The 23,293-nt window shown below is 40.6% G+C and overlaps 1 protein-coding gene and 1 pseudogene across 1 annotated transcript; both read left to right on the plus strand.

Annotated features, from left to right (window-relative positions):
• The first annotated feature begins 749 nt into the window (after window positions 1-749).
• Window positions 750-3,696, plus strand: LOC101393585 (ret finger protein-like 4A; annotated as a pseudogene).
• A 17,421-nt stretch (window positions 3,697-21,117) lies between these two features.
• Window positions 21,118-22,029, plus strand: LOC101393335 (vomeronasal type-1 receptor 4-like). Its single transcript, XM_014794214.2, is given in 1 exon segment — window positions 21,118-22,029. A coding segment is annotated over 1 exon segment (912 nt).
• The last annotated feature ends 1,264 nt before the right edge of the window (window positions 22,030-23,293 follow it).

A 23,293-nucleotide genomic window follows, 5' to 3' on the forward strand; every position in this document is an offset into this window, starting at 1 on the left:
CAGTAGGCAGAACTTAGATGTTCAATACCTAGTTTGGAGAAATAGTGTGGTCTTACTTATCCTGAGTCAAATCAGAGCTTGGCAGACTCTATGAGGTGGTGAATGGGGTTTCAGCCACGAATTATTCCACCTCTCAAGTTCTCCTCTGGGTTTTTGCCACATGCAGGTAGGACAGCGGGAGCAGGTGGAGGGTTTCGGGGTATAGCCTACTGCTGTCCGTTAGAAATATAAGATTACCCACATATGCAATGATAAATTTATTTTCTAGTAGTCAAAGTAAAATCAAAAGATTCTAATTTTATGGGCAAAATGTAATCATTTCAACATGTAATTAATTTTTGAAAGTTCTCAGTGAAATGATTTATTCTCTTTTTTTCATGATGTCTTCAAAATCAGTGTGAATCTTATACTCACAACACATTTCTATGTGGATAAGCCCACCTCGGGTGCTCAATAGCCACTTGTGGCTGGTGGCCACCATATAGGACACATTAGGTAAAATATAGACCATTTCACCGCCTAACTTAAAACCCAAAGATGAATCCTGTCCTTCATTCCTACTAGCATTTTAAGTATCAGGAGTTCAGGGCCGTGAGTCAATTATATTCATACTTAGGTTATATCTTAAACACCTAGTAGTAGCGTTTGCAAATCACTGTTCATGTAAAGATGAAAGTCTCCCAAGGACTAATATCCATTCAACTCACAGAAATCCCAATATCACACACATTTTTCCCCAGACAGTGGCCATGGCTGAACACTTTAAAGAAGCAAGCAGATGTCGTGGCTGCCTGACTTATCTTGAAAAACCCGTGTACCTGCAATGTGGATATATCTGCTGCCTCCAGTGCGTCAATTCACTGCAGAAGGAGCCCAATGGGGAGGGTGTATTGTGCCCCTTCTGCTCTGTGGTCTCTCAGAAGAAGGACATCAGGCCCAATAGCCAGCTGGGGGCGCTGGTTTCAAAGATCAAGGAGTTAGAGCCCCAGCTGAGAGCTGTTCTCCAGATAAAGCCAAGGATATGAAAGTTCCAAGGTAAGACATCTGTACAACCTGCCCCAACCCATAAAAAGACCCGGAAAGAGCAACTTTTCAAAAGCTCTCCATTAAATAAGGGCATTCGCTGAATTCTGGCACTGAAATTTTTATTCTTTCAAAGCAACAGTTGTCCTCTCCTATAAGGATGGATTGGAATGCTCTAGGTTTTAAGCAAATATAATATACAGGTCATGTCTTAGACCTGTGCTATCCAATGTTTCCAATACCCCCAATAGCTATTGATCACCTGAAACTGGGCTATTGACACAAGCAAATATCAGATTTGGAAATACTGGATTAATTAAAATGTATTGTTTAAATCAATTATACCTGATTCTTATTACTACTTTTTTAATGTGTTTGTAAGAAAATACACATGGGGCTTTTGGCGGGGGGCATCACTAGCCTAGAACAACGATTCTCAAGCTTGAGTGTATTTAAATTCTCTGAAGATCTTGTTTAAATGCAGATTCTAATTCATTGCACTGGACTGGCCTGTGAATCTGGATTTCCGACAAGAGCTCTGGTGGTGCTGAAGCTGCTAGTTCATGAGCTACACTTTGAGTAGCAAGGCCCTGTACCCACTGAATCTGACCGCCTCTGGCAGTGGGGCCCAGGAATGTGCAATGTTTAGAAGCCTCCAGGTTATTTTAATCCACAGTGAGTGTGGGCAATGAGTGTTTCCCAGAGCTGAAGCCCCAGGCAAAGGGTAGTAAAGTGAAGGTGGTTGTGCCTGTAGGTTTAAGTCCTCTCTAGGCTCTGCACCCGAGCACTGCAGCCTGTGCTTCCCTCCCTGACCTGGAACTCAGAGAAATCAGGCCTGATTCAGTCTCACAACTCTGAGTCAAGTTGAATTATCACAGCTCAGCTGCATGTCTAGTGTGCTAAAGTCAGGATTCCAGAGCAGACCTCCCAGGCTCATTGGAGAGTGCCAAGCCCTTGCTCACTCTGTCTCTCTTCCCTGCGTCTCTTATAATGGGTCCTGTAATCAGCGGTGGATGCCTTGAGTGTGAATGGGGTGTGAGGAGTGTGCTTTGGTAGATGCTCCAGTCTGCAATGTCATTGTGAAAGAAATGAATTGCTTTGTTCCTAAGTGAGTTTACTTCTTGCTCCATGCAAACTTGAATTAGGGATGGTGAGACCTGTCCCAGAAGCTTAACAAGACTTAACAGTTCCTCTCTGATGGTCAGAAAGTCGGAGCATCTCCCAAAGAGCCCTGTTATAATGAAGCCAAGTAAAGTAATTGGTCTTTGGCCCAGAGGGTGGATTGCTGTGGTTCCATTTGCTCCATCCACGTGGTCATGTTAAGACAGGCAACTCTCTGCACTCTTCCACATTATTAGGGTTACTTGGAGATGTTGCCAACACACACAGTCATTCTTAACCAATTTACCTGCCCCTCTGAGCACTGCCCCATTAAGTTATGGGTCTAAGTTGCCACCAAGATCTCAACCCATCCCTACTCACGTCCATGGGAATCCCTTCCTCTATCTTGATTGTCCGGAGTTAACCCATCTCATCCCAGGAAAGCTAGCATTTCTTTTTTAATATTTTATAATAACTCTATGAAAGAAAAGACCTGGAATGCAGTTGCCTATTCTAAAATGGTAAATAAGGAAGGTAATCACAAAAGAAGAAAAAAGGAAAGAAAAACTTTAATATTTCAATATTATTCTGCAATAAGTAAATTATTTTCTATCATTTGAAATATTTAATGTCTATGTATTTACAGAATCTGTGTTACTTTGTATAATTTGAGAACAAACAACAGTTATGGTCTCTGTTCATGTATATTATGAGCTAAAGAGAAGAAAAATCTTTAATCAAATAATCAAATAACATAAAGAGAATACCCAGGATGAATAAGAAGGACTAGTTTCAGTTATAATCATTCATTCTACATATATAATTAGATCTAATCAAGGGACCAGGGAAATTTCCCCAGGAAAATTCTGATTAGGGACAAAGTGTAGAGTTGAAGAAGGGAAAGTGAATGAGATATTTGGGCCTTTGAAGCAGACGTGAACAGGGGTGTATAGTGTTTGCACTTGCTGATTGGCTTATGTTTCTGCCCACGGTGGATGTGACCTCGGATGTCGACACAGCCAACAACCACCCCATCATATCTGAGGACCTGAGGACTGTCCGCTCTGGGTATTTCCAACAGTATTGGAGGACCTGTGCTGAGAGATTCATCTATGCAGTTTGTGTCTTGGGTTCCCCTCAGTTCACGTCTGGCTGCCATTACTGGGAGGTGGACGTGGGGACAAGCAAAGAATGGGTTGTGGGTGTTTGTAAAGAATATGTTAATTGACAAAGGGTAATTATACTGTCTTCAGAACTTGGCTTCTAGACTGTGGGATTGAACAATGGAGATGTCTTCTCAGCCAGCATCTGCCATTGACTGCTCTCTCAGTGAGCCCTCAGTTACATCACGTAGGGATTTTCCTGAATATGGATATTGGGATCATTTCCTTTCATCACAATAGCGATGGATCTCATATTTTTACATTCACTAAAATTTCTGCTCTGGAGCCTCTGTGTCCATTTTTTCCTCCAGCAAATCCAATTAAGGATGATCGGGACTTCCTGAGAATCTGTCCTGTGATGATTCCAGGCACTGCTAGTTTTCCAATGAGTCCTGGGCAAGGAAAATGAACCTCTGACTACAGAAACATTCATAGAAAATTCCTGTGTGCTCATAGCTGTACCTAGGAAATTTTCTCCTTGTTACATATTTTATACAAAAGTGTAGCAGAAAAATATGGAAGAGTTCATGAGTCATGAACACAATTAATTATATTTATTAGGGAAAAATTACATTTCCAATATTTAGCATTGTCATGGTGATTTCTTTTAGGACTTGTCTACATTTCTGTTCCAATTAATATGTTCTGAACTTTCAGATCAATTTCCAAATGTTTTTGTTTTTATTTTCTGTAGGATCATCTTAGTGTGTAATGAAGGTTATCAATTAAATAAAAATTTGGATATGACCGAACTGATTAATTGATTTTCTACATGATACAGAAAAAGATCTACATAAACAGTAGAAGTGTTTGTGTGTATATATTCAGTTTTACTCAACAACTGAGAAGCTCACATTCATTTCAAGTGCACATTGAACATTCGCCAGGAAGACATATTTGCCCATAAGACAAAACTCATTAATTTTAAAGTTGATGTAATGTACACCTTGTTTGCTATTGATGACAGAATTGAACTAGAAATCAGTAATAGAAAGAAATATGGGACTCCTCCAGACTTGAGACAATTAAACAGGACATGTGTAAGTAAAAAAAGGATCAAAAATGAAATTTTCAGGGGAATGAGAAAATATCACGAACTGAATGAAAATAAAAGCACAACTCATCAAACTTTGTAGATGCAGCTAAACCTTAGATACAGACGTACAGCATGAAAATCATTAGGAATATGAAAGTACCACTATCAATTATGGAAGTTCCCACTTTAAGTTAGCAAACTAAGAGCAATTCAACCCAAGTAAGCAGAAGGAAAGACATAATAAACACCACCGGGGCAATCGATAAAATAGACAATAGAAAAATATTAGATAAAGTCAAGAAACCCAAAGTTGTTTTTTACAAGATCAAAGAAATTGATAAATCTTTATTTACAGTGAGAGAGAGAGGAAGGGAGAGAGAACACACATCACGTGTAGTATGAGGAAGGAAGAACAGACATCACCACAGATTCTATAGATGTTAAAAGGGGACTAGGAGAAAATAAGAGGGCACAGCCCAGAGCTGTTGTAAATATTATAAAAGCTACAGGACAGCCCTCCACAAACAAAAAGTACTCCAGCCCAGATTGTCAATATTGCTAAGGTTTAGAAACCCAACCTTATGAATGATATGTCATTTTTCTCTTGCAACTGTCAAGATTCTCTCTTTACCTTTGGCCTTTATTAGTTTGATTATGATAATGCCCAGGTATGGTTTTCTTTACTTTTGGACTTAGGCTTTCTTGAACTTGGATTAGTAGATTGATGTTTTTACCAAAATTGAGGAGTTTTCAGCCCATAGTTATTCAATTTCTGTCCCTTTCTCTCTCTCCACTTTCTGAGACTCCAATCACACGTACGTGGTAATTCTTGATATTGTCCCACAGACCGCTTTTCATTTGTATTCTGCCTTCAAATTTTTAAACAATTGTAGTAAAATATACATAATATGAAATTTACCGCCTTAACCATTTTTGAGTGTACAATTCAATGGTATTAAACACCTTTATATTGTTGTGCAACCATCACTATGATCCATCTCCAGAGCTCTTTGTCTTGCAAAACTGAAACTCTGTCCCCATTAAACAATAACTGTCCACACCGCCATTCCCAGCCCCTGGCAGCCACCATTCTTCTTTCTGTCTATATAAACTGAATTATTCCAACTACATCATATAAGTGGGATCATACAGTATTTTGCTACTCGAGACTAGCTTATTTCACTTTGCGTAATACCTTCAAGTTTCATCCATTTTGTAGCATGAGTCAAAATTTCCTTTCTTGTTAAAGCTGAATAATATTCTATTGTATGGACATACCACATTCTACAAACAACTCTTCGAGACCCTACTTCCAATTCTTACAGGTATATTCTGGATCGTAATTCTAACATTAATTTTTTAGAAAATGCAATGCCGTTTCCACAGCAGTTGCTCCCTCCTCCATTCCCACCAACAGTGCACAAGTGTTTGAATTTCTCCACATCCTCACAAACACGTGTTCTTTCAGTTTGTTTTTTTTTAATACACGTCCTAATAAGTGTGAAGAGGTATCTCCTTATAGTTTTGATCTGCATTTACCTAATGATTAGTGGAGGTGAGCATCTTTTCAAGTACTTATTGGCCATTTGTATATCTTCCTTTGAAAAATGTGTATTCAAGTCCTTTACCTATTTTTGAATTGAATTTTCATTAATATTGTTGTTGAGTGTTAGTAGTTCTCTGTTTATTCTATAAATTAATCCACCTTTCCACCTGGAACCTTCTCCAGCCTGGCTTCCCATGGTGTCTGGACCTAACCCCCCCAGATGTGGAAAGCTGAGCCCACCTACCCCAAACCTGGATGGAGGTAGAGCTTCATCCGGTCCCTCATAGGCCAGTGAGGATGCTGAGACTCGAGAGCAGCAGAATGCCTGAAAGATAAGACTTTGGGCGCAACAGCACGATGCCTGGGTTCCAACCCCCAACTCCTCTCCTTCTTTGTCCTAATACCCAAACCCCTGAGCCTCTTTGATGCTCAGAAAAATGCTGCTAATGGAAGCACATCATGAGCTGAGACAGTGCCTGGCAAACAGAAAGGGTCAACAAATAAATGTTGTAAGACCTCCTACCTCTCTGCTCCCTGCCTGACTCCCTGCCTGATTCAGGGATCTGCTCATAACACACCTCTCAGAAGCCTCCTCTGACATCCCAGACCTGGATGGGTTACATTTCCAGATGGGAATTGTTACACAAGAAGTTATTGAGAGTGAGAGAGTGCTGTCAGGAAGAACCTATAAGGGATGGACAAAGGCAGATAAGGCAGCAGAAGCAACTTAATCAAGAGGTGATTTCAGTTGAAGCCTGATCTCGCCTGATCTTGCCAGGGCTCTGAAGTGGGAATGCCAACACAGGTGTCCCACTGGAAAACAAGAGGAGTGGACCTCTCCCCCTGATATTAGCCCCTCACCCCCATTTCATCCCAACATTTGCTGCAGGCCTTGGGGTAGAGAGAGTGTTCCCTCCCAGCATTTCCCCATGAGCCAGGGCAGTTCTCTAGAGACTGGAGAGTCTGTTCCTGCTGGGGAAGCTAGTGTGCCAGCCAGGCAGAGGGGATCTGAGTGGAGATCCAACCACATCCCTCACGGTGCCATTTTTAACATTTCAGTTTTCTTTACACTTTCAAATAATCACTCTTTTCCTCCTAATGCTTGGAGGTAATGATAATTAATTAGGTTTATGTGTGCAAATGGAGTAAGGAAATTTGAAACGATCAACTGGAACATTCCAAGGCAACACAGAAGTGATTCTACAGCAGTCACACCATGAGCCTCTCCCCTATTGTTCATTCACCTTTGAACACATTGTTTAATTGCTGCAGGATTTCCCCCTATAAATTGTGTCATAGTATATCTCTCAACATTAACACCCACTGTTTCTGTTTCTAGTTTGACTAAAATAGCCATTGACAAAAATCTCCAGGGCAAGGGACTGTAGGTGGGTGTAGATGAAACTAGATCTTCTCAAGGTAAATGATGGTTGAAAGTACACAAGGTGTTCCCAAGGTGCGTGTGTTGGGTTGTGTTACTTTTGGCTGTATTTTTGTATGCTTGAAAAAGTCCATTAAACCTTGTATTTGTAGTGAGCAATCCTTCCGTAGTGCTCTTTGAAATTATCAATATTCAAAATAAAATAAAATAAATTGTGTGAATGAAACACAACCTTACAGAATCATCCCCAAAATTAGACTCGAAATCCCACAACATACAAGGAGTTGCAAAGAGCAGAGTCTATTGTAAATATTTCAGGCTTTTGGAGCATATGTTCTCTATCATACATACTTAATGACGCCATTATGGTGCAGAAGCATCTGAAGGGGCATTACTGTGTTCCCATAAAACTATACTTGCCAAAACAAGCAGTGAACCTGCCACTTTAGTTTGCTGACCCCTGAGTTGGGACATCCTGTGATATGTGGGTGGGTTTCTCTTCCACAGGGGAAAGTGAATGTTGCACAAACTGGCAGGAAGCGGGTGCTGGATCTCACAAGGCAGCCAGGATAGCGCTGGGGACCAACCAGAGATGATAGGCATCTGCAAAGAGAGAGCAGACAGACTGAAGGAGACAAAGCATTTCTGTTTTAAGGGAGACGTGAGGCAGAAGAGGGGCTGGCTGAGAGGGTGTGTGTCTGAGGTGGAGTTTCTGTGTGAGAAAAATGGAAAGACAGAGTGAGACTGAAAACCTGTGAGCAGGTGCAGATAGGGATAGTCAACTACAAGTGTGCACATTCACCAGAAAAAGCACACGTGTGTGCAGCTGCATGTGACAGAACATTCTAGAATACATATGTGAGAGGAAAGGTGCCTGTGAGAGTGTGAGAGCATGTGTGAGAGTGTGGAGAGTGGGGAATGATTTGGGGCTTTATTTACCAATTTCTAAAAAGAACTTCCAACCATGGAGAAAACACCATTTTGAAGACACGGTTGTGATCCAGCTCGTGTGATATTAGGAAATACTTCTGAGTAGGTTTAATTAATTTCCTGATCTAAATATAAGGAGCTTTTACATTTGTCAGCAAAAAGTATTTAAAACCAGCTGTGTTCATTTCTTGAGGGTTAAAACTGATGCCAAATATTTGGTTCTAAATATTTCTGCCCTCATTCCAAATAAACAGTTATCAACAATCATAATGTTCCAGATCTAATTCAGAATGATTATAAAACAATATTTCATCCACATTAATAAAAATAAAACCATTTTTTAGGATAAATTGTTCTCTGTTTTAAGTGGTAAACTGTTGAAATTCTCAGTAAAAATCTCGTACACCAGAATTACAGCAAAATCTGTTTAGATTAAAGAGGAGAGGCGGAATGTGAATAAGGAGGGAGGAGGGACCATCTCCGACAAAAGCCCCTCCTGGGGGATTCTCGTCCAGAACTGAGCTGCCAGTGGAAGGAGGTCGAGGGCACAGGAGAACCCAGTGGACTTGCAGGGAGTCCAATCTGATGGAATTTCTTGTTCACATCTCAGAGTTCTACAAATATCAGATATGACAAGAAAGGTCCTAGGAATGGAGTGATGTATTAATTCAGCAAGCGCTGTTCGAGGCCAGCTCAATGCCAGCACAGTGTGTACACTCAGGGACCCTGGACTGGATGCTCTGCCGCCCCAGGAGCAGTGGGCAAGCTTCGATTTTTATACACAGGCTAGAGAAGTGACAGTGTCTTCCTTTTCTTTAGTCATCATAGATTGACAGACTCCATAAGATGGTGAACTGCCTTTCCCCCACTGACTTATTCAACCTCTCAGGTTCTACTGGGTGTTTTACTTCAGTCAGGTGGGTCCAGCTGTGGAGGTTGAAGGGTTTCTGAGTCTACACCAGCACTGTCCAACAGAAAAGGATTATGACCCACAGATGTAATCATAATTTCATAAATTATCTAGTAACCACATTAAAGAAGATGGAAAGAACAGTTTAAATTATTTTAATACCCTAAATGTTGCCATTTCAAGCTGTAACCAATTCTGACAAGTTCTGACAAGATAGTTTACATTCTGTCTATCTTATTCCACATTTGAAATCCAGTGTGTGCTTTACACCCACAGCACCTCTCAGTTCAGAGGACCCCATGTCAGGGGCTCAGCAGCCGCATGTGACTGGGGCTCCCACACTGGACAGCCCAGACTTAGACCATTTCACCACCTCAGCTGAAAGCTTCGGGATGAATCATGTCTTCATTCCAACCGGCATTTCAAATATCAGAACCTGAGCCATGAGTATTTCTGCTTGTATCTCCATTGCCTAGTCCTAAGGATGGCACATAGTAGGTCCACAGTATCTCAACATATTTAAAGATTACACATCCCCATGATGAATAATTGCTCTACATATTAAACCATTATTATTCACATTTCTTCCCAGAGAGGATTCGTGGTTGGACACTTTAAAAAACCACTAGGTGTCCTATCTGCTGGTGCATCTTGAACACCCCATGTACCTGAAATGTGGGTGTGTCTGCTGCCTCCAGTGCATCAGTTCACTGCAGAAGGAGCCCAATGGGGAGGGTTTATTGGGCCTCTTCTGCTCCGTGGTCTCTCAGAAGAAGGACATCAGCCCAATCGCCAGCTGAGGGCACTTGTTTCCAAGATCCAATTATGAATTGAAATTTCCCATTATGAACTGATAATTCCATTTATCAATTTTAAACTATTAAATTTTAGCTCTCTAAATTTCCCAAACAACACTTTATTTAATTACTGTCTGTGCACCCAGGAAGGTTTCTTTCCAGCTCTCATCATCTGGGTCACAGGGACAGACTTGAAGTCCCATGAGAGTCTCAAGGAGCAGGGTTCCATGTGTGACTTAGAGCAAATTGCAATCTCCTTGAACAGTCACTTGGACATGCAGACACCACAAGACTCTGAGGGGGGAGACCGTGGTATTTTCCAGGTTAAACAGGCCTGAGGCCATAAATAGCAAGCTTGTAGACGTTAAAGTCACGGGAAAGAGCTGCCTCCAGACCGTATGCTCATGATCAGTGTTGCAGGGGAGGAAGAACTACTCCTCTACCCTCTAGGTTCTTCTCATTGGTCTAAGAATGAGACTGACATGAGACAGAATAACAGGATAAAATGAAACAAATTTAACAACGTAAACACGGGAGAAACCCAAGAAACTTGAGCAACTCACCAAAATGGCCAAATCTACCACCTTAAATACTATCTTCAGCTAGAGACAAAGGAGGATGCTGGGGGTAGCGTTTGGGACACAAAGGGGATGGCAGGCAATTCACACCGAGATGGAAAAGCAAAAGTTTGGTAAACAAGTGTTTGTCATGCCCAGCAAAGACAATGTGACTGGGGGAGGACTTTGACCAAAAGGGCCTTGCTAGATTCCTCCCTGTCTATCACACCTTGTTCATACTTTACTATAGTTATCAATGGTGATAGCTCCTACCTGGAACAGGCCATCTACCTTAAATTGTTTTAGGCAGTTAGATGGAAGTTCAAAGTTCATTTCTGAGTCTTTTGTTCTTAAAAAAAATCAAGCCAGGGGCCAGCCTGGTGGCGCAAGTAGTTAAGCGTGCGCAGTCCGCTGTGGCGGCCCAGGGTTCGCCGGTTCAGATCCCGGGCGTGCACCAACACACTGCTTGGCAAGCCATGCTGTGGCAGCGTCCCATATAAAGTAGAGGAAGATGGGCACGGATGTTAGCCCATGGCCTGTCTTCCTCAGCAAAAAAAAAAAAATAAAAGAGGAGAATTGGCAGATGTTAGCACAGGGCTGATCTCCTCACAAAAAAAAAAAAAAATCAAGCCAAAAAGGCACATTTTGGGGTGGCAAATTCTGACCCCCACGGTGTGAAAAACTTTGTAACAGTTTTGGAAAAGTGAAAGAGCATGAAGGAAAATGCACAATGGGAAACTTAGTGAAGGGAGCCCCTGAGGAGGTTTGTAGTGTCCCTTAAACCCCTATTAAAACTTTCAAACTAAACTTAATTCTCCCACAGGGAACATAGAAAACTTTCTCTTCTTTCTACTCACCTGCTCACATAGATCTTCTCAATAACTGCTAAGAGTTGTCACTAATCATCAGAAGTGGCTGAGGGTGATTTGCACAGGGAATAAGAGTTACTGCTCCTTGGAGACGCCCCAGACTCTCCATGCAGACAGTGTCACCCATACTGCAGATGACGTGATAATGGCACCTCTGTGGGGAAAGCAGGTCCAGGAACCCTGTCTCTATAACTGTGGCCCATCCTGAGTGACACCTCCCTGCACAGAGCTCTGAAGCAAAGACCAGCCAGGTGAGTGCTTCCTTTTGTTCAGTCTCAGGGCAGAGAACAGAAGGGAGGGGTCTCCAGCAGGAGAGGAAGTCAGAGCTGTGGTTGTGCACTAACATTGGGCAGGACAGGTGCTGACCCCGCCTTGTCCAGAGCTACCCACTCATGCCCTGGCTGGCCATGTGGAAGGTGGGGATGTGTTGGGGTGTGTTTCAGAGTGGGACCAGAGTCATGAGTTTCACTGCAAATCCCTGTGCCCCGGAGTCCCTGACAATGAGAGAAAGAGGAACAGTTCCCCTTGGAATCTGAGCCAAGACTTGTATGGTCAGAGCCACTGAGCTCCTCAGCCAAGTACACAGGAGTCTACCCATTTTCTCAGACCTAACAGATTGGGGTTGGGAGTGAATATAGGAGGACAAATTTGCATGCAGAGTTTGAGTTGTGACTTAAAAATCCTGAAACATGGAATAATATCCAATGACAGGCACACATATGTGTAACTAACAGAAAAACGAAGAGAGAAATAGTCTCCCCTCTAATGACACACATTTCTCCTTTTTCAAATCCCACTTCAGGAGGACGCAGTCATCTCAGTAATTTCAGTGTCTCTCTTCTGTGTGTTAATAGTGTTGTGTGTGTAAGTGTGGCTCAGATTTTTATCTCCATAGTCGAATGGGAAAATGCCCTTCTGTCCTTCCTTAGCCTGAGGCAGCAATGGGGAGAAAAAGAATTTGTTGTGAGATGAAGTCCAGTGAATTTTCAAGTCTGCTGTAACAGCGTGAATGCTGGAAGATAAGCAATGTACACTTTTTTTAACTTTAATTAGAATCAGAAATTAGAACAATAACCTCTGTGGTAATTCTGCAGTATATTTTATATTTGGAAATATGATGGAAATACCTTGGACCATGCTATGTTCTGAATGTTTGTGTCCCTCCAAAATTCGTAAGTTGACATTGTAACCCACAAAGATGATGGTATTAACAGGTGGGTCTTCAGGAGGTGCTGAGGTCATGAGGATGGACGCCTCGTGAATAGGATTAGTGCATCATAAAAGAGGCTTCAAAGAGATCCCTAGCCCTTTTACACCGCGTGAGGACACAGCGAGAAGGCGCCAGCCAGGAACTAGGAAGAGGGCCCAGCCCAGAAGGCACCCATGCTACAGCCTTAATCTTCGACCCCAGCCTCTGGAACTATAAGGAATAAATTTCTGCTGTTTATAAGCCACCTAGTCAGTGATATTTTGTTTTAGCAGCCAGGACCTACCAAAATTGAAAAAGACTCCAAAAGTGGTAATGATGACTAAGACCAAGACACCACCAGAGGCAATTTCTGAGGAAAGGTTTAGCGATTCTACACTGGATGCAAAAGGGAAATGTTCCACCTTCCCCAACTCTCACTGTATCCCTCCATCCATGGCCTATTCCAACTGCTTTTTCCATTGCCCTGGGCACACAATGAGCTCTGTGATCCGGGCTTTCTCCTTCTCTCCCAGGAGGTTTACAAACCAGCTCTGATCTCTGTGCTCACCTGTGCTGTCACTCTCCTCTGCTGACTCAGCATCAGAATTAACTCTGGCTGCTTCCCCTGTGTTGTATACATTCTCAGTCACAGCAGATACAAAACCCCAGAAGGTATGAGGAAGCTGGTGGAGGAAAAAGTGCTCAGACATGAGAGAGACACAACAGCCTCTCGGTTGTGTTTAGTGAAAGCAGAGCTGTGTCATCAGAAGAGTGGTTGGAAAATAGGGCTCTGGCAGCAGGCCCTGGGATGTGCACTTCTTTTCTTTCTTTAACGAGTATAATGATGGACATTTATTGAGCACTCAATACGTGTTACACACTCTGTCTGTATTAAGGATGTGTATTTCTGTGTCAACACAGGGAACCTTCTGGGGTTTGGTTTCTGACTCTGCCTGTGGAGGTGCCCCAGGTGTGACTGTATGGGGCTGGGGGTCATGGTCTCTGTGGGGGCTGGTGTGTCCTTCTGCATTCTGTCTGGTGATTGTCAGTACAAGGGAGGCACCTCACCTGTGGGGTTGATCTCTGTGTGCCCCACAGAATGTACAACCAGCAGGTCTGACCACGTCACCCACCTCAGTAAACCCTCAGCTCCATAGGAAGGAGGACATGGGCCATGTTTGTGGAAGGAGGGGTTCAAGTGGATGAGTGGACCTGCATGCACTAGGAGCCACTGCAGGTGTTATTTAGGGAGCACTGGTGGGGGCTCCGGGGAGTTCAAATGAGGATCTATGGGGCGTGAGATCACTTCAGCTCTTTTGCCAATAAACAAGGTTCTGTGGGAGTCACTTGGGCTAGAGTAAAACTTAACACCCAAGAGAACCATGGACTTGTACAGGTAATTGTGACTCAAAGGAGAGATCTGAATAATTACAATTTCTGTTTAGAGTTGTATAGTACAGGTTTATCAAAGAAATTGCAGGAAGGATGGCTGCGTGGAATTGATTCAAGATAGGGTGGGACGTTCAAAGATAACACCAGGTGACGCCATTTCAGAAGAAACACACATTGTGATATGTGGTTTGGGTGTCAAAGTATGTTAGGACATGTTCCCACAAACACATACACACACACACACACACACGCACACAAAGGCACATTCTCACAAACACGTGTTGTCACCAGACACACTTTTTCCATAATTTTCTTGACTTTGGACATGGGGACGTTAAAATGTATATAGGTGAATGAGTGTGTTGGACCTCCCGGACTAGTGGAAATAGAGGGAAGGATACCATCCCCCATAACAACATGGATCTCCCTCTGCTGTGGTTGGGGATGGTGAAGGTGTAGCAGTAGGTGATGCTCACAGGAGCTCACTGTGACCAGACGTGTTTATGGACTGAGGATCTATCAGTCAGTCAAAAAAGACATCACTTTTTTGTCCTCATGTAGCTTTCAATGTAATAGGAAGAGAGAAGATGAGGAGGAACAAACAAACAAAAGGTATGAATTACATTTTGAGAGGAAGGAAGGGAATGAATTACAGTGAATGAGGATTATTTTAAGGTGTCTGTGAGCAGCTGACATTCAAGTGGAGCTGGGGTGCGAGAAGGAGCAAGCAGGTGAAGTGGTGGGAAGATGGGAATTCCATGAAGAGAGAAGACTATGCATCACTGTGTGAAGCAGAAATGTGTTTCTTGTGCTTTCAGTGGAAATACAGTCAATGTGGCTCATATAGTGAGTAAAGCAAGAGAGGGTCCTAGTGAGGTGGGAATGCAATGGGGCACCTGACCATGCCTTCTATTGTCTTCCTCACCTTGCTGCTAGCAGTAAATAATGAAAACAAAACATTAACAGTATTTACAATAACAATGGTTTCTACTAACATTAATGAAAACTTCCTTTGTGCCAGACGTCCTGATCAACAATTAACTTGAAATCCACACTGAATGTTCACACCAACCTTATGATGCATGTTCTTTTTTAGTTTTTACTTTACTTTTTAAATGAGAAAAGGTGGTGCAGAGTGGTGAATAAAATCCCTGAGGTTGTACTAAGATAGTATTGGATTGTCTTGAGACAGAAGGAGAGCTTTCTGATCCCACAGCCTGAACTCTTGACTCCCTGCTCTCCTTCCTCTAACCTGAGGTCCTATTATTGTCTGCACACTACAAATGAGGGGGGAAAGTTGTGAGAGGTCAAGGGAGGGTTCTCATATCTCAGCACCAGAAGTGGGGAGTGGGGACCAGGACCCAGATGGGTGGATCCAAAGCTATTAGGCACCTCATTGTACTGCTTCCTGTGTTTTTTACTTAGTATTTTCAAAAATTGGACACTATTTTCCTGACGAATAAGTTACTTTGGTAACTTTGGACTTTGGTTTCCAATTCATTACTCCCTTCTGTACCTGACAGTGGCTTCTGAATCCTATGATTTAATTAAGGATTATTTCTTCTACAAGGAATGCATCCCTTTTACTAAAGTAAATAATATTTGCCTTTTCCTCCACAAAACCTTCTTCTTCACTCATAAGGCAATGCTCAAACTTTACTTTCATGACACCTCCAAGTGGCCTATGGGTTACTTTGAGCTGATGGAATTAGACCAATGCTTGTTTGTAAAATTCAGAAGGAAGCAAAGCATCAGACAGAATGTAGGCACTCAAAATATTGAAGAATAAAAACAATTAATCTGAGCATTCAGTCTAATGATCTGGATGTTTAACTTTGGTGTGGACTGAGGGTGGGAGACCACCCAAGAGAAGCTGTCCAAGACGTGACTTCAGTCTTTTAAGTAAAGATCTGGAGAATTATTGAGAATTATACTACTCTTCCCACTGAGGATCTTTTCTATAAACAATAGAAGATCTCAGTACATTTTACAGTAAACTTGTGTATTCAGAGTGTGGCTGATTTTTTAAAAGGTATTTTGTATCCAGCAACTCTGAGGAATTACCTTATGCATTCTCAACTATGGACAATTGATTCTCTTGCAATTGTATTAAAATTAGTTAGATATGCTCATCATTTCAACAATATTTTTGCCTTTTCCATGCCATTTTTCTTAAGTTAACACATTCTCTTTTTCAGCTTTATTGAGGTATAACTGACTAATAAAATGGAAATACATTTAAAGTATACAACATGATGGGGGCCAGCCCAGTGGCGCAAGCGGTTAAGTGCACACACTCTGCTGTGGTAGCCCGGGGTTCGGCATTTCAGATCCTGGGCGCACACTGACGCATTGCATGGCAAGTCATGCTGTGGCAGCGTCCCATATAAAGTGGAGGAAGATGGGCATGGATGTTAGCCCAGGCCAGTCTTCCTCAGCAAAAAAAAAAAAAAAAGAGGAGGATTGGCAGATGTTAGCACAGGGCTGATCTTCCTCACAAAAAAAAAAGTATACAACATGATGATTTGATATATGTATACATTGTGAAAATATTCCCACAATTGTGTTAATTAACACATCCATAAACTCACATATTTACCTTTTTGTGGTGAGAATACTTAAGCTGTACTCTCTCAGCAAATTTCAATTAGTCAATACAGTGTTATCAGCTATTACCACCATACCGTACATTAGCTCCTTAGACCTTACTCATCTTAGAGCTAAAATTTTGTACCCTTTGAGGACATTTTCCTCTTTCCCCAACCCTGATACAAGTACCATTCTACTGTCTGTTTCTGTGAGTTTGACTGTTTTTTTTTTTAAGATTCCATATATAATGGTACCATACATATTTGTCTGTTTCTGTCTGGCTAATTTGACTTAGCATAACTCCCTCCAAGTTCATCCGTTTTGTTCCAAATGGCAGGATTTCCTTCATTTCTAGGCTGAATAATATTCTAGTGTATACATATGTCACATTTTCTTGATCCATTCATCCATCAACAGACTCTTAGGTTGTTTTCATACTTTGGTTGCTGTGAATAATGCAGCAGTGCACATGGGAGTGCAATATCACCTCGCGTTAATGAATTCATTTCCTTTGGATATACACAAAAAGTGGGATTGCTGGGTTATATGGTAGTACTATTTTGATTTCTCAAGTAACCTCCCTACTGTTTTTTATAGTGGCTGTACCAATTTACATTCCCACCAACAGTGCACAAGTGTAAACTTTTCTCCATATTCTCACCAGCATTTTATATCTTTTGGCATTTTGGTGCTAGCCATTCTAACAGGCATGAGGTGATAGCCTATTGTGGTTTTCATTTGCATTTCCCTGATGATTAGTGATTTTGACCAACTTTTCATGTACCTGTTGGCCATTTCTACGTCTTCTTTGGAAAAATGCCTATTTAGGTCCTCTGCCCATTTTTAAGTTGGGTTGTTATTTTGCTATTGAGTTTTATGAGTGTCTGGTTTATTTTCAATATTATTCCCTTATCAGATAAATGCTTTACAAATATTTACCTTATTCCATAGTTTGCCTTTTCATTTTGATGATGGTTTCCTTTACTGTGCAAAGTCTTTTAGTTTGATGTAATCCCATTTATTTATTTCATTTTTTGTTGCTCTCTTTTAATTATAACTGGTATACAATATTCTGTTAGCTTCAGCTGTGCAGCATAATAATTCAATATTTATATACATTATGAAATGATCACCAACATAAGTCTAGTTCGCTTTTGATGTCATATGCAAAAAATCATCACCAAGACCGATGTCAGGGAGCTGACCCCCTATGTTTTCTTCTAAGAGTTTTACAGTTTCAGGTCTTACATTCAAGTCTTTAATCTGTTTAGTTTATTTGTGTGTATGGTGTAAGATAGGGGTTCAGTTTCATTTGTTTACCTGTAGATATCCAAATTTCCAAACAGTGTTTCGTGTTGACAATATCCATTCCCCATTGTGTATTCTTGTACCTTTATCAAAAATTAATTGACCCTAGGTGAATATGCGTATTTATATGCTCTCTATTCTGTTGCATTGGTCTATGTGTCTGTTTTTATGCCAATACCACACTCTTGTGGTTACTATAGCTTTGTAATATAATTTGAAACCAGGAAGTGTGATGCCTCCAGCTTTCTTCTTCTTTCTCAAGATTGCTTTGGTGTTTCATGGTCTTTTGTGGTTCCACACAAATTTTACGATTGTTTTTTTCTGTGTCTGTGAATAATGCCATTGGAATTTTGTTAGAGATTGCACTGATTCTGTAGACCATTTTGCGTAGTATGGACATTTTAACAATTTTATTTCTTCAGATCCTTGTACATGGAATATCGTCCATTTAATTTTTCTTCTTCAATTTCTTTCATCAACGTCTTATACAGTTTGGTTTACAGATCTCTCACGTCCTTTGTTAAATATGTTTCTAAGTATTTTATTCTTTGTGATTCAAAGGAATTGTTTTCTAAGTTTCTCTTTGTGGTGGTTAGTGTGTAGAAATGCAACTGATTTTTGTATATTGATTTTATATCCTACATGTTAACTGAATTTGTTTACTAGTTCTAATATTTTTTTGGTGGAGTGCTTAGGGTTTTCTAACTATAAGATCATGTCATCTGCAAAAAGAGAAAATTTTACATTTTATTTTGGGGGGAAGAGTTTGAGAAGGATTGGTATTAATTCTTCTTTAAATGTTCAGTAGAATTCACAGTGAAGCCATCCAGTCCTGGGCTTTTCTTTGCTAGGAGGTTTTTGATTACTGATTTAATCTCTTTACTAGTAATTGGTGAGTTCAGATTTTCTATTTCTTTATGATTCAGTCTTTGTAGGTTATATACATCTAGGAATTTATCCATTTTTTCCAGATTATCTAATTTCTTGGGGTATAATTGTTCATAGTAGTTTCTTATGACCCTTAGTGTTTCTGTGTTATCATTTGTAATATCTCCTCTTTCATTTCTGATTTTATTTATATGAGTCTTCTCTCTCTTTTTTTTTCATATTCTAGCTAGGGGTTTTTTAATTTAGTTTATCTTTTTCAAAAGCTGGCTCTCAGTTTCATTGATCTTTTCTATTGTTTTCCTAGTCTCTATTTCGTTTATTTTCACTCTGACCCTTCTTATTTCCTTCCTTCTACTAACCTTCAGCTTAGTTTTTAGTTCTGTTTCTAGTTCCTTGAGGTGTAAAGTTAGTTTGTTTAGTTAGATCTTTCTCTTTTGTTAATGTGGTTGCTTGTTGCTATTAACTTCCCTCTTCAAACCTTCTGCTGAATCCTGTAAGTTTTGGTATGCTGTGTTTCCATTTTCATTTGTCTCATGATATTTTTATTTCATTTTTTATTTCTTCTTTGGCCCATTTATTGTTCAAGAGCATGTTGTTTATTCTCCATTTATTAGTGAATTTTCCAGTTTTCCTCTTATAATTGATTTCCAGTTTTATACCATTGTGGTCATAACCAATGATTAATATCACTTCAATCTTCTTACATGTGTTAAGACTTGTTTTGTAGCCTAACATATGATCTATTCTGGAGAAGGATCCATGTGCACATGAGAAGAATGTGTATTCTGATGCTGTGGGATGGAATGTTCTGTATATGTCTACTTGGTCCGTCTGATCTAAGATGTAGGTGAAGTCCAATGGTCCCTTGTTTATTTCCTGTCTGATCTATCCATTGCTGAAAGTGTGGTATTGATGTCCCTTATTATTGTTGTATTTCTGTCTAATTCTCCCTTGAGATCTGTTAATATTTGTTTAATATATTTAAGTGCTCCAGTGTTGGGTTTATAAATATTTGCAATTGTTCTATCCTCTTGATGAATTGACCTCTTTATCATTATATAATGATTTCTTTGTCTCTTGTGAGTTTCTGATTTAAACTTATATTTTGTCTGATATAAGTATAGCTACCCTTACTGTCTTTTGGTTTCCATTTTCAAGAAATTTCTTTTTTCCATCCCTTCAAGTTTAGTCTATGAGTGACTGTAAAAACTCATTTTTTGTTTGATATGGTCCTGTGGGACTCACAAATGCCAAGCGCCACTGGCTTTTGGTGCTGGGTATTTGAGGGCCCATCCCTGGGAGGAAGCCACAAAGGCTGGGCATTATATGTGTGGACAATCTCGTTCCAGGGTAAACTGGAGACCTGATTTTATTATTGAAGACAGCCAGAGACAGAATGTGGGGAAGTGCCCACTTGCTGTTTTAGGATCCTGGAAGCATCCTAGTAACCTGCTAGATGCCGGGTGGTTAGAATCCACACCCCTGGTCAGAAGTTGGTACAGTATGTAGTCAAACTCCTTCCAGAGAGACACTGGGTGATGGGTGTTTTTACTTGTTCCCTCAGCACTGGGCCTGGTGGTGTTGTCATGGGGTGTGCTAGCAGGCCCAGCTGAGCACTGCTGTTTTATTTGCTACAATCCAGTGGGACTCACAAATGCAAGCCCCGTTGGTCATCAGAGCTAGGTGATTTGGGGGCCTGTTCTTCTGGTGGAAGCCTTAAAATTTGGGGTGCTAGATGTGTGGTTCAAACTCTTGCTTCTCAGAAAGAAAAATGAGCTGGGGGTTTCACCTCGATTGTAAGGTTCTGTCCCAGGGGTGGGGATCATGGTGAGAGTGTGTCACAGCCTTTCCTACCCACTTCATCATCAGTCATCATCATCAGTCACCTGATGTGGAAGTCACTCAACTAGTTTCTGAATTTCTCTCAGAACAAATTGATTCATGTGTAGATATATTCAATACGTCCATGGGAGGAGGGAAAGTCAGGAGACTCCTGTGTTGCATCTTGGTGATGTTACTCAATACACTCTTACAATAGGCCAGGTGACCATGAAATGTAAGGGGGGTACAGTGCTTTCTTGTCTTTGTGTCCTGTCACTTACTCATGTACTCAGTATAGTATTTAATAGATATTCTTTGTCAACTGTGTTGTTCAACAAGACGGATATGGTTCCTAAGTTCATGAACCTCACATTCTGGTGGAGAATCAGAATATAAAAGTAAATAGAAATAAATACAGAATGATAACGGTGTAAATTATACTTATTGTCAGGTGTATTTTCTATAGTTTGAGCCCCTCCTGTGGAGTATGACAGCATCTCCTTTCTCAGGAGAAGAAAGAGCAAGAATCCTTTTCCAACGTTGGTTACATAAGAAGACTGCTTATGTCATCACCGGCATAACCACTTTTTGCTCCAGGCCACTCTGAAGCCATCTCCATGTCTTTTTAGAAAGATGTCGTAAGAACCACAGGGGAAATGGCTGTGAAAACCATCTTCCTTTTCCAGATTGGGGTTGGGGCTTCAGCCAATGTCATTCTCTTCTTCTATAATGTCTCTCCAATCTTGCTTGGCCACAGGCAGAGGCCCACACACATGATTCTCACCCATATGGCTGTAGCCAATCTCCTGTTTCTTCTCTCCTGTGGATTTCCCCACGTGAAGGCAGCTTTTATTTTGAGAAACCCCCTCTCCAGTCTCGGGTGTAAACTTGCGTCTTATATACAGAGAATAGCTCGCAACACCACCTTGTGCTCCACCTGTGTCCTGAGCACCTATCAGTACTTCACTCTCATCCCAGGGAGAGTGGAGAGGAGGATGCTCAGAGGAAAAGCCCCCAAGGTCATTGGTCGTTCCTGTTACACCTGTTGGATATTCAGTTTCTTAGTGAATATCTATATTCCTGTGAAAATAACTGGTCCACAGGACATGGGAAATCATACTAACACCCAAGGGAAGTGGTTCTGTTCATACTCAAATCCCAGTGCAAGCATTGTCATCTTGTGGTCCCTCTCTGATGCCACGTTTATTGGCCTCATGAGCTGGTCCAGTGGCTCCATGGTGCGTCTCCTGCACAGACACCACCAGAGAGTGCAGCATATTCACACCCCCAGTGGCTACCACAAATGCCCTCCAGAGACCAGAGCTGCCCACACCATCCTGATGCTGGTGGTCACTTTTGTCAACTTCTACATGATGAATTCCATTTTTGCTTTTTACATGACTGCCTTCGTAGATTCTCATCTATGGTTGATGCAGATCTCTCATATTTTGGCTTTATGTTTCCCCACTGTTAGCCCCTTATTGCTGATCCTTAGGGCTCCTAGAGCTCCTAGTTTCTCTCTTAAATAGTTAGAAATCAGTGTTGTAGTGCAGCTTCAATAATAATCATAATTGCTCTATTCAGTAACCACTTGTGGAGTACCATTTTTTTTATTGAGTTACAAATGACACGTAACATTATATTAGTTTCAGGATACAACATATTGTTTTGATATTTGTGTGTATTGCAAAATGCTCACCACAATAAGACTAGTTAACATCCATCACCATTCATAGTTATAAAAAATATTTTTCTTGTGATGAAGTCTTTTAAGATTTACACTCTTTGCCTCTTCCAAATATGCAATACATATTTTAAAATGAGATATTAGCTATAGTCACCATGTTGTTTCATTATGTCACCATAAATTATTTATTTTATAACTGGAAGTTTGTGCCTTTTGATTTTGTACTTACCAACAATTTTTTACATAAAATTCTGTGAACTTGATACTAGTGCTGCATTGAGAGATCTGAAAGTCAATCCATTAAATTATCAGCTCAAAAAAGATACATAAAAGTATTGAGGAAACATTTTCCTCCTTGACCCGTGTAGCTGTATGAAAGAAATCTCCACTCATCGGGAGTATTTGAAGTGTTTCCACAAATTTTATCTCAATGTGGATAAGCCTCATACCTGACATATATTTGCAGATAATCCAATATTTGTCTAGATAAGTATTACTGGAAAGTGGAAGGAGATTTTATTTCATAGATGAAAATAAGAAACCTGGCAGATGGAGAATGTGTTTTTTTACATTATTTTGTATCTTTGTTACACTCATGTCTCTCCAATGTTCTGTAGTGTTACACAGAAGAATCAATGTTTTCCAGTTGGTTGCTTCTCCTCTATACCTATATTTTCTTTACATGATTGACCCTCCATAAATCTGATTGATTGGATGGATGACGTCATATTAAGGAGGGTGTAGAGCTGCCCTCTTGATATTAGTGACTTCAACGTTTAGCTTTTACATTGAAACACAGAAACAGGAAACTTGTGTTCTCTTTATCGTACCTGCTTTTTTCTCTCTTTGTTTTTCCTTTTGTTTTCTATTGGGAAAGTCTGGTATTTTTAATATTCCATTTTGAAAATTAATAGCGTTAAGGTACAACTTTTTTATTGATTACTGTAGCAATTGTACTTTGGGTTCCCAAAGTATTATAATCTAGTTAGGACAACTCTTGACCATTTCACAGATTATGTAAGAATCTTATATTAGTTATAATTCCATATATCTTATAATGCTTCAAGCTATTGTTTTTATAAATTTTTATTCTATATTTTTATTAC

Source organism: Ceratotherium simum, chromosome 33, assembly GCF_057802395.1.
Source record: "Ceratotherium simum simum isolate JZ-2026a chromosome 33, ASM5780239v1, whole genome shotgun sequence".
NCBI lineage: Eukaryota > Metazoa > Chordata > Mammalia > Perissodactyla > Rhinocerotidae > Ceratotherium > Ceratotherium simum.